General features: G+C 62.9%; 5 protein-coding genes across 5 annotated transcripts; 2 read left to right on the forward strand and 3 right to left on the reverse strand.

Annotated features, from left to right (window-relative positions):
- Nucleotides 1–40: 40 nt before the first annotated feature.
- JCM10292_007715 (uncharacterized protein) lies at nt 41–961 on the reverse strand (the record flags this gene model as incomplete). The annotated part of the gene is made up of 3 exons (XM_076650324.1): nt 41–442; nt 497–800; nt 861–961. 3 exons carry the CDS (start codon nt 959–961, stop codon nt 41–43), a joined length of 807 nt encoding a protein of 268 aa, XP_076504126.1.
- A 1,700-nt stretch (nt 962–2,661) lies between these two features.
- Nucleotides 2,662–3,659, reverse strand: JCM10292_007716 (uncharacterized protein; the record flags this gene model as incomplete). Its single annotated transcript, XM_076650325.1, has 3 exons — nt 2,662–2,996; nt 3,058–3,380; nt 3,619–3,659. The coding sequence occupies 3 exons, from the start codon at nt 3,657–3,659 to the stop codon at nt 2,662–2,664; spliced, it is 699 nt and encodes a 232-aa protein (XP_076504127.1).
- A 1,336-nt stretch (nt 3,660–4,995) lies between these two features.
- Nucleotides 4,996–6,069, reverse strand: JCM10292_007717 (uncharacterized protein; the record flags this gene model as incomplete). The annotated part of the gene is made up of 3 exons (XM_076650326.1): nt 4,996–5,480; nt 5,594–5,828; nt 5,983–6,069. 3 exons carry the CDS (start codon nt 6,067–6,069, stop codon nt 4,996–4,998), a joined length of 807 nt encoding a protein of 268 aa, XP_076504128.1.
- Nucleotides 6,070–7,519: 1,450 nt separating this feature from the next.
- JCM10292_007718 (KUP/HAK/KT family potassium transporter) lies at nt 7,520–10,338 on the forward strand (the record flags this gene model as incomplete). The annotated part of the gene is made up of 9 exons (XM_076650327.1): nt 7,520–7,827; nt 7,893–8,185; nt 8,242–8,466; nt 8,526–8,631; nt 8,689–9,062; nt 9,124–9,625; nt 9,686–9,776; nt 9,834–10,096; nt 10,155–10,338. 9 exons carry the CDS (start codon nt 7,520–7,522, stop codon nt 10,336–10,338), a joined length of 2,346 nt encoding a protein of 781 aa, XP_076504129.1.
- A 403-nt stretch (nt 10,339–10,741) lies between these two features.
- On the forward strand, nt 10,742–12,794 carry JCM10292_007719 (uncharacterized protein; the record flags this gene model as incomplete). Its single annotated transcript, XM_076650328.1, has 8 exons — nt 10,742–10,913; nt 10,982–11,088; nt 11,243–11,715; nt 11,776–12,146; nt 12,221–12,315; nt 12,382–12,472; nt 12,566–12,638; nt 12,752–12,794. The coding sequence occupies 8 exons, from the start codon at nt 10,742–10,744 to the stop codon at nt 12,792–12,794; spliced, it is 1,425 nt and encodes a 474-aa protein (XP_076504130.1).
- Nucleotides 12,795–12,958: the final 164 nt, after the last annotated feature.

Consider the following 12,958-nt stretch of genomic DNA (forward strand, 5'->3'; position numbering starts at 1 on the left):
TTTGCACAACAACACGAGTCCTCTGCTTGGGAACGCTACCTCAAGATGTCATCTGGTTCTTGCGTGCGAGGCGAACGGATCGCGGGACGAGCGAGATGCTCGTGCCGGAAAGCGCGGCGGCCAAGTCGTCAACGTCGGTGGAGAAAACCGGGGCAGGTTCCGGTTCAGGTGACAATTCGGGCAGCTGCGCCGGGGCAGGAGACGGTGGCGAGCCGAACGAGTCGTCGGACCCGGCGCGGTCGCCTTTCCACCCTGTCTGCCCCTCGCGAGGCTTCCATTCGCGCCGGACCATTCCACCGCCCTTTTTGAGCACCTCCTGAATGCCCCAAATAGTCACGCCGAAGAAGTACTGCGCCGGGTAGGCGTGCTTCTCGACGAGGTGGAGCCGTCGACCTTTCGGAGTGAGGAAGAGTTGCGAGCAAGTGGGCTGGAAACAGGCGAACTGCGCGTTCAAGCCGTCAGCTTGGCTCCTCGCGAGCAGCAGTGCGACACGCACGATCTTCTCGCCTCGTTCGCGCCGCAGCTGCGCGAGCTCGTCGTGGCACTCCGTCAAATGGAGCGCGAGCATGCGCTCGTCGGGGAAGACGCGACCGCAGACGGCCTCGTGCGGCTCCTGACCTAGACCAGGCGCTTGCGCGAGCTTTTGTTCTTCTTTGGCGACGGCAAAGTCAAAGGTCGGGGTCGGTGCAGAGCAGGTGAAGGCGTGAAAGGTGCGGTGGTGCGCATCGAGAGCCGAAGACGTCGCAAACGCCTGTGGATTTTGGTGGCAGCTCGGCGGGAGGGAGCATGTCCAGGTTGCACTGCACGCTGCGCACGTCAGTCCAGTACGGGCAGCGTGGGCTCGAGGGCAGAGTGCGCACCCAGATGAGGTCGATGAACGGAAAGCCTTGAGGACCGGCGACGGCGGTGCAGACTCTGCGGACGACTCAGAGCTGCTCCGTGCTCGCTTGCTCGTGTCCATCAGGTGGCAGCATCGCCCGCACGGCGAGGTCGTCGTCGAGGCTTCTGGTCAACTTCGCCCTCTCCCTTCCGCCCTTCACAGACACTCACGCAAACTCGCTTGATTGCGTGTGCAGTCCGAGTAATAGGACGCATTGCTTCACATCGGCCATTTGCGCCAGTTCGTTACGTCTGCGGGGCATTCGAGACTCTGGCTACTGACTCGCAGCTCGTTCACGACCGGGGCAGTGAAGGTACTTATCCGTGCGCTCTTCGTGATCGAAATCTGTCTGTGATCCTGCTTGCTCGGCGAAGTCGGCTTCGCGTCGGATCTCACCAGGTGCAGCAGGCCGGAAGTCAAGAGGATCGCCGTGCTGTCCTGTTTCGGATGCTGCATCCTCTTGATTGCTGCCGAGTTCGTGCCCTTGATGCTCCTGCTGTGTCAGGCTATGCTTGATCGGCAATCCAGTGGGCAAACCCAGCGACATGAGATAGTGACCTCGTTTCATCCGTCTCCTCACGCCCAGTCCTCCCTTCCCAGCGTCTCCCGCTCCCACTTTCCCAGCCTAGTAGCCGAGCATTCGGTGCCGCAAGCCGCGCGCGCGAACCGCCAGAGCCACGGCATCTCATCGTGGCGACCGACGCGCATTGAGCCGTCTGGGCGGGTGAGCCAGAGGTGCAGGCGGTTGACCCGGCACAGTGCAGTGCGCTGTGCTAGTGCTGAGGTGGCGTGTGCGCCAGCCAAGTGAGGAGGCAGGCCGCGGCTTGCTTGCGCGATGTCGGTTGTCGCGCCTGCGATAGGCTCTTCCGCAGCCCGGCTGAAGCGGCATTGAGGCGTGTCTGCCGCTGAACGGCCTTGACAAGGTCCATGACTTCTGGTCGAACAGGGTCATCCGGCCCACTCACATATGAATGCAGAGCGTACCGTAGGTGCGGACGGCCAGCGGGGCAATCTGACAGAACCAGTTCACATCAACCTCGTCATCCATTCCCAGCTAAGTATCCACTCGAGCACATGCTAGATAACTGCTGACTCCGACTGAAGCTCGGCCTCTGAGGAGATGCGCCTATTCTATGATCACCTAATCGTGCGTTCGAGAAAGGGCAGTGCCCGAATGATGGACACTTGTCCGGCTACTGGCTGACGACCTCCCCAGCGAGCTTTTCTGGTGCGCGAGGTAGCGACTGCAGCTCGATGAGCAAGTCCTCCTCACGCAATGAGGCGCAGGCGACGAGGAACTTGCTGCGCCGGTCGACAAAGTCGAGCGAGAAGGCCGGGTTGATCGGCCGCTTGCAGCGGATGAAAGGTCGGAATCGTCCAAGCGCAGTCGCGCCCAGCTGCCCTTGAGACCGCCGGCCGGCGCAATGAGCGCGCACTCAGCGGGCTCGTCGTGCGAAGAAGTCGAGCTTGTTTCGCTGTCCAGCCTTGCCCGCCTTGGCGCGACTTGAATGCGCTGCGCCGATGGTCATCTCGAATAGAGAGTGTCTTCACGTTCATCATGGGGGGACTGCGCGATCGGGTTGTAACCAGGGGGAACGACGGAGAAGGAACCAGACGGTTGGGCGCGTTTTCCTGCTGGTGTACTGCCTCTCCGGCGCACCGCCTAGTTTGCCCTGTACCTTGCACTCTCGCTCCCAAACCTTCGGCCTTCAAGCACAGTTGTATTCGCAGACATCGCCTCATTCCACAGTCGACCTTCCCAACCCGCCCAACTCGCCTCTTCACACGGGCCAGTCCTCCCGCTCGAGCGTCTCCTTCTCCCAGGCGTCCAATCTCGACGCATCGCAGCTCGCGCCCCTGGCCGCACGTGCGAACCACCACTCCCACGGCTTCTCGCCGCTGCGCCCGATGCGACGAGAGCCGTCCGGGAACGCGAAGAAGAGGTGGGAGCGGTCGATGTGGCGCTCGAGACCGCATTGAGCGAGCCAGTCGAGCAGAGTGAGCGCGGCGGACTCATGCGGCGTGGGGTGTCGGAGGTTCGTCAGGTAGAGGCGCAGCTCGGTCGAGGCGTGCCAGACGAGCGTTTTGCAGTTTGAAACGGGCGCAAACTCGCGGACTTTTCGGGGTCAGCGGGGTCAGTGAGTGGCAGGAGCGTACATGCGTGTGAAATGACGCACTCAGGGCATAGACTGCTGGCGGCGCAGTCTGGGCGAATTCGAAGACCTCGTCAACGGAAACGTCGCTCAGGTCGAGAACCCAGGCGAGCACGCGCGCCATGCCCTGCAGCTTGCGCATGAATCTGCCACTGAGGGAAGGACGGCTTCGCGCGGCGTGCAAAGGCGGAATGGCCGTCGCGAGAGCATCCTTGATGGGCTGGAAGCGGACGATTTCGCTCGCAAGCGTCGGGAGATCAGGCTTGCGCGTTTGGCGCTCGGGCTCGTTGGCCCACAGCTCGCGCGGTGCGCACGCGTGGAAGAACTCGAGCTGGTACTGGAGATAGCTGTCGGACCAGGCGGGCTCGACAAAGCGGTCGAGATGGAGAAAGGGCTCGAAATCCGAGAAGCGCAAACGAGACCAGCGTGGCACGAGAGTAGACTCGTCGAACGAAATCGAAGTCCCCTCGTCCCAAAGTGCAGCCTCGGCGCCGCTTGGCGCGCTCGAATGTCGACGCTTCGTCTGCGTTCCGCCCCTCGAATCTGCTCGCCTCCGACGCCGCGTCGGTTTCTGAGCCTTCGGACCAGGATTCGACGCTGAGGATTCGTCGTGCGTCGTGACACATTCTTGCCCTGTAACCTGGTCAAGATTTGCGGCCCGACAGGCGGCAGTCTGCGACGGAAGAGGGTGGCGCCGAGGGGTCCGCGAGGCAGGACGCTCGCGCGGAGACGCCGGAGGACGGCCTCTGATCGACGCTGCCGATGCACGAGGAACGCGAGGCGTTGGCGGAGCGGGAGAGTCATCGAGCGGAGCGGCGACCAGGAGCGAGCGTCCGCCAGACTGCCGGTTCGGGTCGCATCGATCGCCGAAAAGCTCGTGTGAGCCGGTCGTTGATCCGCGATCAACAATAACCCGCGGCGGCGGCGTGCCGCACTCTTCCTCCTCCTCCTCGCTCGGCGACGAAACGGCGAGAATCGAAGCATGCGTCAGCTCTGTGCGGTCGATCGCGTTCATCTGGATCGGAGGGGGCGAGACAGGATCTGCACTGCCACTTGTCACGCCGTCCGAGCTGAGTGCGGCCGGGTGAGCGCAACGAGGCTCGAGGAGAGTCTGAGCGGCCGACAAGAACGAGAGAGGGAAGGCGTTGACCCATGCAGGCGTCGCTGAACGTCTCAAGCCAGCAGAGGATCGGGGCGTGTCCATTCGAGCAGGGGCTCCGGGCGGAGGAGGCAGCGCACGAAAAGCGACAGAAATGAAGAGGTCCGTCAATGGCGGAGTCCCAGCGTGCCCGCACAGCCTCTCGAGATGGGCGAGACACAAACCCAGTGTGACAGGCAGACGGACGACGAAGACTGCGAGAGAGGAAAAAGGGAGGGTACAGCTACGACGCGTATGAGAACCAGGAGACGAGGGGGATGCGACAGCGGGAAGCAAGCGGGAAGTGCGGCGCTTGCCGCTTTTTCAGCAAAACGACGGGGTCACAGAAACAGATAGGAAAGGATGGAGACGCTTCGGGCGGACGAGCCCGACGATGCCGGAGCGACGGGATGCGAGGTGGAATGAGGCGATGAGAGAGGCGCGCGGTGATGCGGAGGCGGAAATGGGCGATTGACGACAACAGGACGGAAGCATATGAACGAGAGGGGTGCTTGATGAGGAGATCGACGATGAAAGCGGTGGATGTGGAGGATGCGAGGATTTTGGGAGAATGAGTCGGGGGAAAGGAAAGAGTACGGCGAGAATGGGTCGAGAGCGCGACGGAAGGCGATCGAAAGGCGGCGGCGCGGATGGTGAGGGCAGGCACGCAGAAGGCGCGGATGACGATATGACGAGCTGCGGCGGACCTAAGCCAGCCACGCCTCGAACCGCCTGAGCGCATCTCGCCGCCCACCCAAACCTGCCGCTGCTCTCGCACAACCCACCGCGACGCCCGCGCCACCGAGGGGTCTGGGGCGTGGGATTCAGATGAGGTGCGCGCCCATGTTGAGCGTCGAGCTCTGCCTCGGCAGATCCCAGCCGTACGTCGGGTGGCTCAGCTCGCGCACGACATGGGCGTCAGGTCCCGCGCCCGCGCCCATCGAGGGGTCCATGCGCATGACGCCGCTCGTCTTGGTCGGACTCGAGGCCGGCGCAGCGGCGGACCAGGCGTGCGCAGGGAAGGCGAGCGAGTCCATCGGATTGGCTTGCGCGAGCGCGCCGCCGGAAGGAGTGGGCAGCGGGGGAGGGTAGGCGGAGAGGGGCGGAGAGGACGAGAAGACGTGCGTCGTGCCGTTCGCATCGGTGAATGAGGAGGTCGAGCCGTGCCCGAGCGGCTGCGGAGGCGGACGAGCGGTACCGCAGGACGAGCCGGCATTCGGCATCCACTGCTCATTGAACGGGAGGTCCATAGGTGTGGTCGGCATGGACGAATCCATCGACGATGCGGTCGAGAGCGAATGGTTCGACACTGAGCGTAAACGGCCAGGTCAGCGAGACGTGCTCCGGATAGGCAAAGGGTCGGCACTCGGTACAAGAGGACACGCTCGTATGAGATGCTCAAAACGGAGGAACGCGACGCACGCTGGTGAACCATCCGCGGCGCCATGGCGGCATTCCACGGGTGGGACGGGTTGCTGGGCAGCATCTCGCCGCCGTCCATGTCCATGTCGATGTCCTCGCGGTGCATCGCGCCGCTCATCATCTGCTCGAGCTCGCGCTGCTGCTGCTGCGCAAGCGCGGTCGTGAAGTTGGGCGTCGGCGGAGGCGGCGGAAGGTCGGACGGGCGTTCGCGCTGCGCTTCGGCGAGCGCAAAGGTCTGCAAGGCGGAGCGAGCGAGTCAGTGCGAGTGTTCCGGCGCGAGCTGCTTGCCGGGCAGGAGAGGCGCCAAGGGCGGGTGTCCCTTTCGGGCAAGTGATCCCCGCCGGGACGAGCGCGGCAAGGCGCCAGCAGACGAGCGAGAGCGGCCGGACCTTTGTACGCTTGCCAGGCGAGCATTCCTCTGCTTCGTCGTCCCTCGAGCGCTTCTGCACGGCGGCGGGCGAGCTGAAGAAGGACATCGGAGGACGCGACGGAAAGAGGGGAGGCGCGGCGGGTGAAGGTGGTGACAAGCGGGCGTGGGACGTGGGCTGGGTGTGATCGTGGTGGCTGGCAGTGCTCGGTAAGCGGTGCGCGTGATCGTCCGGCGAACAGAGCTGTCGGGTGCGAAGTTCGAGGGAAAGAGCGGAAGCGCGGGTCGACCCCAAGGTCAAAAGTGCGGAGCAGACATGTGGCACTCGATTTTGCGAGACATGCCACTCGTCTCTGCACGACTAAACAGCCAGCGTAGTGCAACGCTTCACTGGATACAGCTTGCGGGATTTCCGCATGGCGAGCACGAGAGGCCGTCGGCAGTGGCTCTTGCTGACCTGCTTCTCTGACCTCCCTTTCTCCGCGGCGACGAGTGCTGGGAAGAGAGAGGGAGCTGCTTGCCCATCCTGGTGCGATAGCCGCGGGAGGAGAGTCACCACACGACAATGCGTCCGCGCAGCCTACAGCTTGCGATGACAGCTGAGGCCTTTCGAAACAGGGCGGGATGAAGCGCGCTCCCGCCGCCGGGCATATCGCAGAGCACGAGTCGGGGATGCATAGTCACGAAATGAGAGTGCTCGAGCACTTCGGTATCGACCAGAAACCGCCGCCGCGGGCCCTTCGCGGCCGCCTGCAGAGCGACAGAGGGACGCTAAGGCAGCCGCGACTGGCGCAAACAGCTTCAATCCAACTCTTGGAGCGCGCCTCGAACGTCATGAGTATCGAGAGAGCGCAAGAGAGCAGTCGCGCGCTTGAGCGGCCGTAGATCGCAAGAGACGGGGGAGCGGGCGAGCATGGAAAAGCGGCTCGACTCTGGCGAGCATTGCGATGCTAGCGGAGAACATACAGCAGCAGAAAAGCGTACAAGCCTCGAGCTAGTAGCTCCAGTTGCACAGCGACGTCGTCGAAGGCGGAGGCGCCATGTTTCCTGAGCGGGCTGATGAGGACGAGGGGCACGGCGTCCACTTCTGAGCAGGCCTCTCGAGGGCGGACGAATAGGTAAGCTGCTACTGGAGAGCGAGGCGGGCGTCTGCAGTCCGCCCCGAGCGAGCTGCAGGATGGTCAGGGCGGAACCCTCTCACCACGTTCCCTCTTCCAGCTTGACCGCGTGCACCCCATATCGCAGACGGGCTTGGACCCGCCCGAAAGTAGCAGTCTGAGGCGGTGCGCAACCGATCTTGCGCTCCTTTCGCTCTCCCATGCGGTCGTGAGGGGCCAAGGCCCCCTTGCGGGAGATTCTCCCTCAGCCCTTTCGCCCGGGCATATTCTGCTCACCATATTCAGGCGTGCTCTATCCGCTCTGAGGCGGTGCAAAGGCGCTGCGCACGCTGGAAAGAGCGCAAACAAGCTGGATCCCCAGTCCCCCTCCTTTGCTCGTCTCGCTCCTCTGCTCGTCTCTCGCTCTTCTGCCTCGTTCTCGCTGCTCACTTTCTCCCCGCCATGTCGTCGCGCGCGCGTCACTCTGCGACGGGCAACAACGACTTCCAGGCTATGCCCGGCTTGAGCCCGCAGGATGTGCTCGAGGGCGAGATTGTTCCGCAGACCCTGGCCGCTCGACCGCCCCCGTCGCCGCCGACCGCGTCCGTCGCGCCCACCATCAGCATGCGACAGACGCTCAAGCTCGCCTTCCTCTCCGTCGGGGTCATCTACGGCGACATTGGCACTTCGACGCTGTACACGGTCAACGGGTTGTTTCCGGCGGCAGGCCCCGTACCCAGCCGCGAGGATGTCATTGGTGGAATCTCCTGGTCAGTCCCGCATTTCGACTCATTGCTAGGCTATCGTGCAACACTTACGCTCCATGTGCTTACAGCATTCTCTGGGCGATCCTCCTCGTCCCCATCGTCAAGTACTGCTTCATCGCGCTCGAATTCGGCACAACGCAAGGCGAAGGCGGACCGTTCGCCATCTACACGTCCATCTTTCCGCCGCGCGAGTCGAAGCAGGATGGGTGGCGCACCCTCACGACCTACAGCCTTGCAACGGCTCCCCCCTCGTCGCACGCTGCGACATCGTTCCTTCATCGCCGCATCGTCAAGACCGTTCTCTTCGTCTTGACGCTCTTCGGTGTCGCGCTCACTGTCAGCGACGGCATGCTCACACCGGGTGCGCATCTTCAGCGCTCTTCCCTCAGCTTGAGCTGACCTCGTCCCGAATGGCAGCCGTGAGTGTCACGTCGGCTGTGACGGGCATTTCTTACGCTGCACCGAGCGTCTCTGGCTCGGTCGTCGGCATCTCGTGCGCCATCCTCGCCGTCCTCTTCCTCGTCCAGCCGTTCGGGACGAAGCGCCTCGGCACTTTCTTCTCGCCCGTCGTCGGCGTGTGGCTCCTCACGAACGCTGTCTCGGGTGTCATCAACCTGACGCAGCATCCGAGCATCTTCCGCGGTGCGTCTTGTGACGAAGGAGGCTTGGTCCGCGCCTGACTGACCACTTGTCTCCGTCAGCTTTCGACCCGAGTCGCGCGGTGATGCTTTTCGTCCGCACGCGCAACTTTGACCTGCTCGCCGGCGTCATTCTCTGTATCACCGGTGTCGAGGCGCTCTTCGCCAAGTCAGTCTGCGCGCGAACTTGTACACCCTTTCGACGGCGCTGACCTGGACTTCGCAGCCTCGGGCAATTCTCGAAGGGCTCGATTCGCCTCGCGTTCGTCTGCTTCGCCGCGCCGTGTCTCATGCTACAGTACCTCGGGCAGGGTGCCCGCCTCATCGTCGACGGCGAGGCGATCCTGCCCAACGTCTTCTACAACTCGATCCCGGGTGGGACCGGCGGGGGCTTCTGGTGGTTCACCTGGGTCTTTGCCGTCCTCAGCGCCGTCATCGCCTCACAGGCTATGATCACGGCGACCTTCTCGCTCGTTGAGCAGCTCACTCAGCTCCACGTGATGCCGCCTGTCCGGGTCGTGCACACCGACAGCACCTCGCGCGGCCGCATCTATGTCCCTATGATCAATTTCCTCCTCTTCGTTGGCACCATCGGCCTCAGTGCGTGATGCAGTCTTCTCATTGTGACGAGTTTGCGCTGACCATCATCCACGGCCCGCAGCCTGCGGTTTCGGCACAGACGTCGGGCTCACCAATGCCTACGGCTTCGCCGTGAGCGGTGTCATGCTCATCACGACGCTCATGATCGCGCTGGCGATGATTCAGCTCAAAGGGTTCCCGGTCCTCGTCGCTCTCGCCTACTTCTTCCTCGCCGCCTTCATCGACTGCCTCTTCTTCGGCGCCTCGCTCAAGAAGGTTCCGCACGGCGCCTGGTTCCCGCTCGGCCTCGCCATCGTCATCCTCGCTGCCCTCACCTCGTGGGCCTGGGCGCGCGGCCTCGAGGAGAAATTCGACCGCCTGCACCGGTACCGCCTCTCGGAGCTCATGCGCCCGAAGCTCGAGGACGAGGACGACCAGGAGACGCGCGACGAAAAGCATCCCGAGCAGGACATTGCCGAGGTCAATGCGCTAGGCCTGGCGCCCCAGGGCGGATTCGTCAGGAGGAAGCCGGCGCTGCAGGGCGCGGGCGGAGCAGACTTGAACCGCTTGCCCGTCTTTGCGCTGTACGCCCTCTTCTGCTGCTGCGACTTGAGCGACAGTGACTCAACCTTGGGCTCTCGCAGCTTCCACAACCACTCGTCGTCAAGCTCAGAGGGCGCGCCGCACGCCTTCAGTGCCTTCCTGCGCTCGTACCCGGCTCTTCCGCAAGTCATCGTGCGTGCTGCCCCCTTCCTGCGACCGAGTCGAAAGCTCACGACCATATTTTTACAGGTCTTCCTCACCGTCCGCGTCGTCGGCGTCCCATACGTCGCGTTCGAGGACCGCTTCCTCGTCGAGCGGTTGCGGCAGTTCGACGGAGTCTACGTCGCAACGGTCTCTTTCGGCTACCGCGACGCGCAAGACCTGTCTGACATTGCGCCGCCGCTGCGCGACCGTATTGTCGCGCTCGAGGCGCGCTCATACCCTCACGACGAGGCGTTCCGGGACAAGATTGCCAAGGTTGACGAGGCGGTCAAGGGGGCTGTGACACACATGTGCGTACTGACCCGCGATTACTTTTCTCAGGCTCGTACTGATGGTGCCTGCCTGCAGTCTCCCTCACTTCCATGTCTCGGCAGACGACTCGCCCACACGTTCGAAGGTGGTCCGGCTCGTGCGCAAGTTCCTCCTCGAAGAGGTTTACCGCCGCGTCGCCGTCAACTTCGACCCGTACGAGCAGTTCAAGTTTGCGAACGAGGAGGACGTGCTGCGCATGGGCGTCGCGGCGGTCTTGTGAGGTGCGGTTGGGAGGTTGGGACGCTTCGGGCATCGCTCGTCTGCGTTCCCGTGTATCACTATTGGCTAGAAATGATCATGTGTGCTGTAGAGTTGTCAGGTGACTGCGTACGAGTGGAGGGAAGCAGGGGTGATCGAGGTGCGGAAAGCGTCGGGTGCGGGAGGATGAGCGTGCAAGTGGGGCGCTTCCCCTCGATCCCGCCAGGAGCCAAGTCAACGAGTGCGATCGTACGACACAGAGCCCCAACAGCTTGCTTCTGTGGCCCTCCCTGCTTCCTCTGACTTTTTGGACGGCACTGCTCTCTCCGCTTTTTGGCCGAAGCGGGGCGCAACTTCGGCCTCGTCGTCGCTCTCTCTTCACCGCTTCACGGCGCGCTTTGAGCTCGATACCTCAGCTTGTCAGGATGCTTGCACGCTCTGCGACCGTTGCGCGTTCCGCAACCACTCGCGTCGGCTCGCGTGGCTTCGCATCGTCATCAACGGCCCTCAAGCAGAAGCTGGTCATTCTCGGCAGTGGATGGGGCGGGTACGAGGTCCTGCGCAAGGTCAACCGCTCCGTGTACGATGTCACAGTCGGTGCGTACCGCTCCACACCCGAGCGCCGTCGTTGCGAACGCTGAACTTGTTCCTTTCGCTCGAGGCAGTCTCGCCGAATACCTACTTCGCCTTCACGCCCCTCTTGGCCGGCGCTTCAGTCGGCACCGTCGACTTCAACTCGACCTTGGAGCCCGTGCGACGGTATCCGGACGTTGTGCGTCGCTTCCGCTTTGCTTGCACCGCTTCCAAGTGGAGCTGTCGAGAAGGCCGCGACATTGTCAATGGACGCGAAGAATGCCACTTCCGACAATGTTCTACAAGCGCGTTAGCGTGTAGCTCAGCTGACGAGACTCCCGTGCATTTCGCAGACGTACTACCAGGCGTGGGCAGACAAGATCGACTTCAAGTCGCGCAAGATCACCGTCATGCCTGCAACCGGCTCAGCCACGCGCAAGCGTCTGAACCCTCAAATCAACGACGACTCGGCAGAAGAGCTCAAGCCCGCCGTCTCCTTCCCGGGTTTCCGCCCGTTTGACCTTCAGTACGACAAGCTCGTCATCGCTGTAGGCTGCTACTCCGCAACCTACGGCACACCAGGCGTATCTGCACACGCATACTTCCTTAAGGACATTCGCGACGCCGCCAAGATCCGCACCCGGATTCTCGAGTGCTTCGAGCTCGCCGCGCAGCCGACCGTCACCGATCAGGAGCGGCGCAACCTCCTCAACTTTGTCATCGTGGGCGGCGGGCCGACGGGCATCGAGTTTGCCGGCGAGCTGCACGACTTCCTCATCACCGACCTCGAGCGCGCCTACCCGACGCTCACTCCCCTCTGCCGCATGTGTGTCCTGTCCGCGCACTTTCTCAGGGCTGGACCTGACGTGTGCAACGCTTTCTGCAGCACCATCTACGATGTTGCGCCCGGCATCCTTGGCGCCTTTGACAAGAAGCTGCAGGACTACGCCGTGTCGAAGTACACTCGCGAGGGCATCGCTATCAAGACGAGCCACCACGTGACCGAGGTCAAGGAGGGCGTCATCAACATCAAGGAGGAGGGCGAGGTGCCGTTCGGCCTGTGCGTGTGGAACACGGGCCTGGCGCCCAACCCGCTCATCGAGTCGATCTCGGAGCTCGAGAAGGACGAGAAGACGCACTCGCTCAAGATCAACGACTCGTTCCACCCCGTGACGACGGAGGGTCAGGAGCTCAAGGAGGTGTACTGCATCGGCGACGCGAGCGCGCTCGAGCCAAAACTGCCCGCGACTGCACAGGGTGCGTCTTGCCTCGTGGCCTGATTGCCTACCACTTCACCTTGCAGGAGAGCTGACAATGCCCTTGTACCGCAGTCGCATCACAGGAGGCAGCCTGGGTTGCGAAAGCGCTCACTCGCGCCGGGAAGGGCCAGTCTCCTCCGTCCGAGTTCAACTTTGTCAACCGCGGCGTGCGTCCTTTTCCCGCTTGTGTGTGAATCGCCTCGGCACTGACGAGTCCAACCTTGCGGCTGCAGACGATGGCCTACATTGGATCGTGGAACGCCATCGTCGACAGGTCGCAGGCTTCCGGCGGCCCCAGTGGCGAGCTTACCGGGCGGACAGCTTGTGCGTCGTTGCTTCCCGATCAGACCTCCGGTTGACTGGGCTGACCGCTTCTGCTTCTCCCCCGTGCCACCGCCTACCGTTCCGCATCTGCAGGGCTGCTATGGCGCTCGGCGTACCTGTACCAGGCTATGTCGATCCGCAACATGGTCTCGCTCCTCTACCACTGGTGCGTTCCCATGTCTCCTCCCGTCTACTACCAGCAGGAGTCTGGCGCTGCCAACGTGGCGGTCCGAGACGTCGAAAAGAGTGTGCAATGCTGACCCTGCGGCAATGTGGCAGGTTCGCGACGTGGCTCGGTGGCCGTCGCCTCAGTCGCTTCTAGACAACGCAAAAGACACTTCCGGCTCTCTGTTGTACCCCTCTTGCCGCCCCTATCATATATCTACAACGAGAAACTACTTGTTGCACGACCTTACTTTCGCTGCCAATGGCCTCGACGTTGCTGCGAGCCTTCAAAGTGCTCGGACAGTCACAGAAAGCCTCGAT

This window comes from Rhodotorula paludigena, assembly GCF_050403205.1.
Source record: "Rhodotorula paludigena JCM10292 DNA, Rt_paludigena_JCM10292v1_ctg34, whole genome shotgun sequence".
Lineage (NCBI taxonomy): Eukaryota > Fungi > Basidiomycota > Microbotryomycetes > Sporidiobolales > Sporidiobolaceae > Rhodotorula > Rhodotorula paludigena.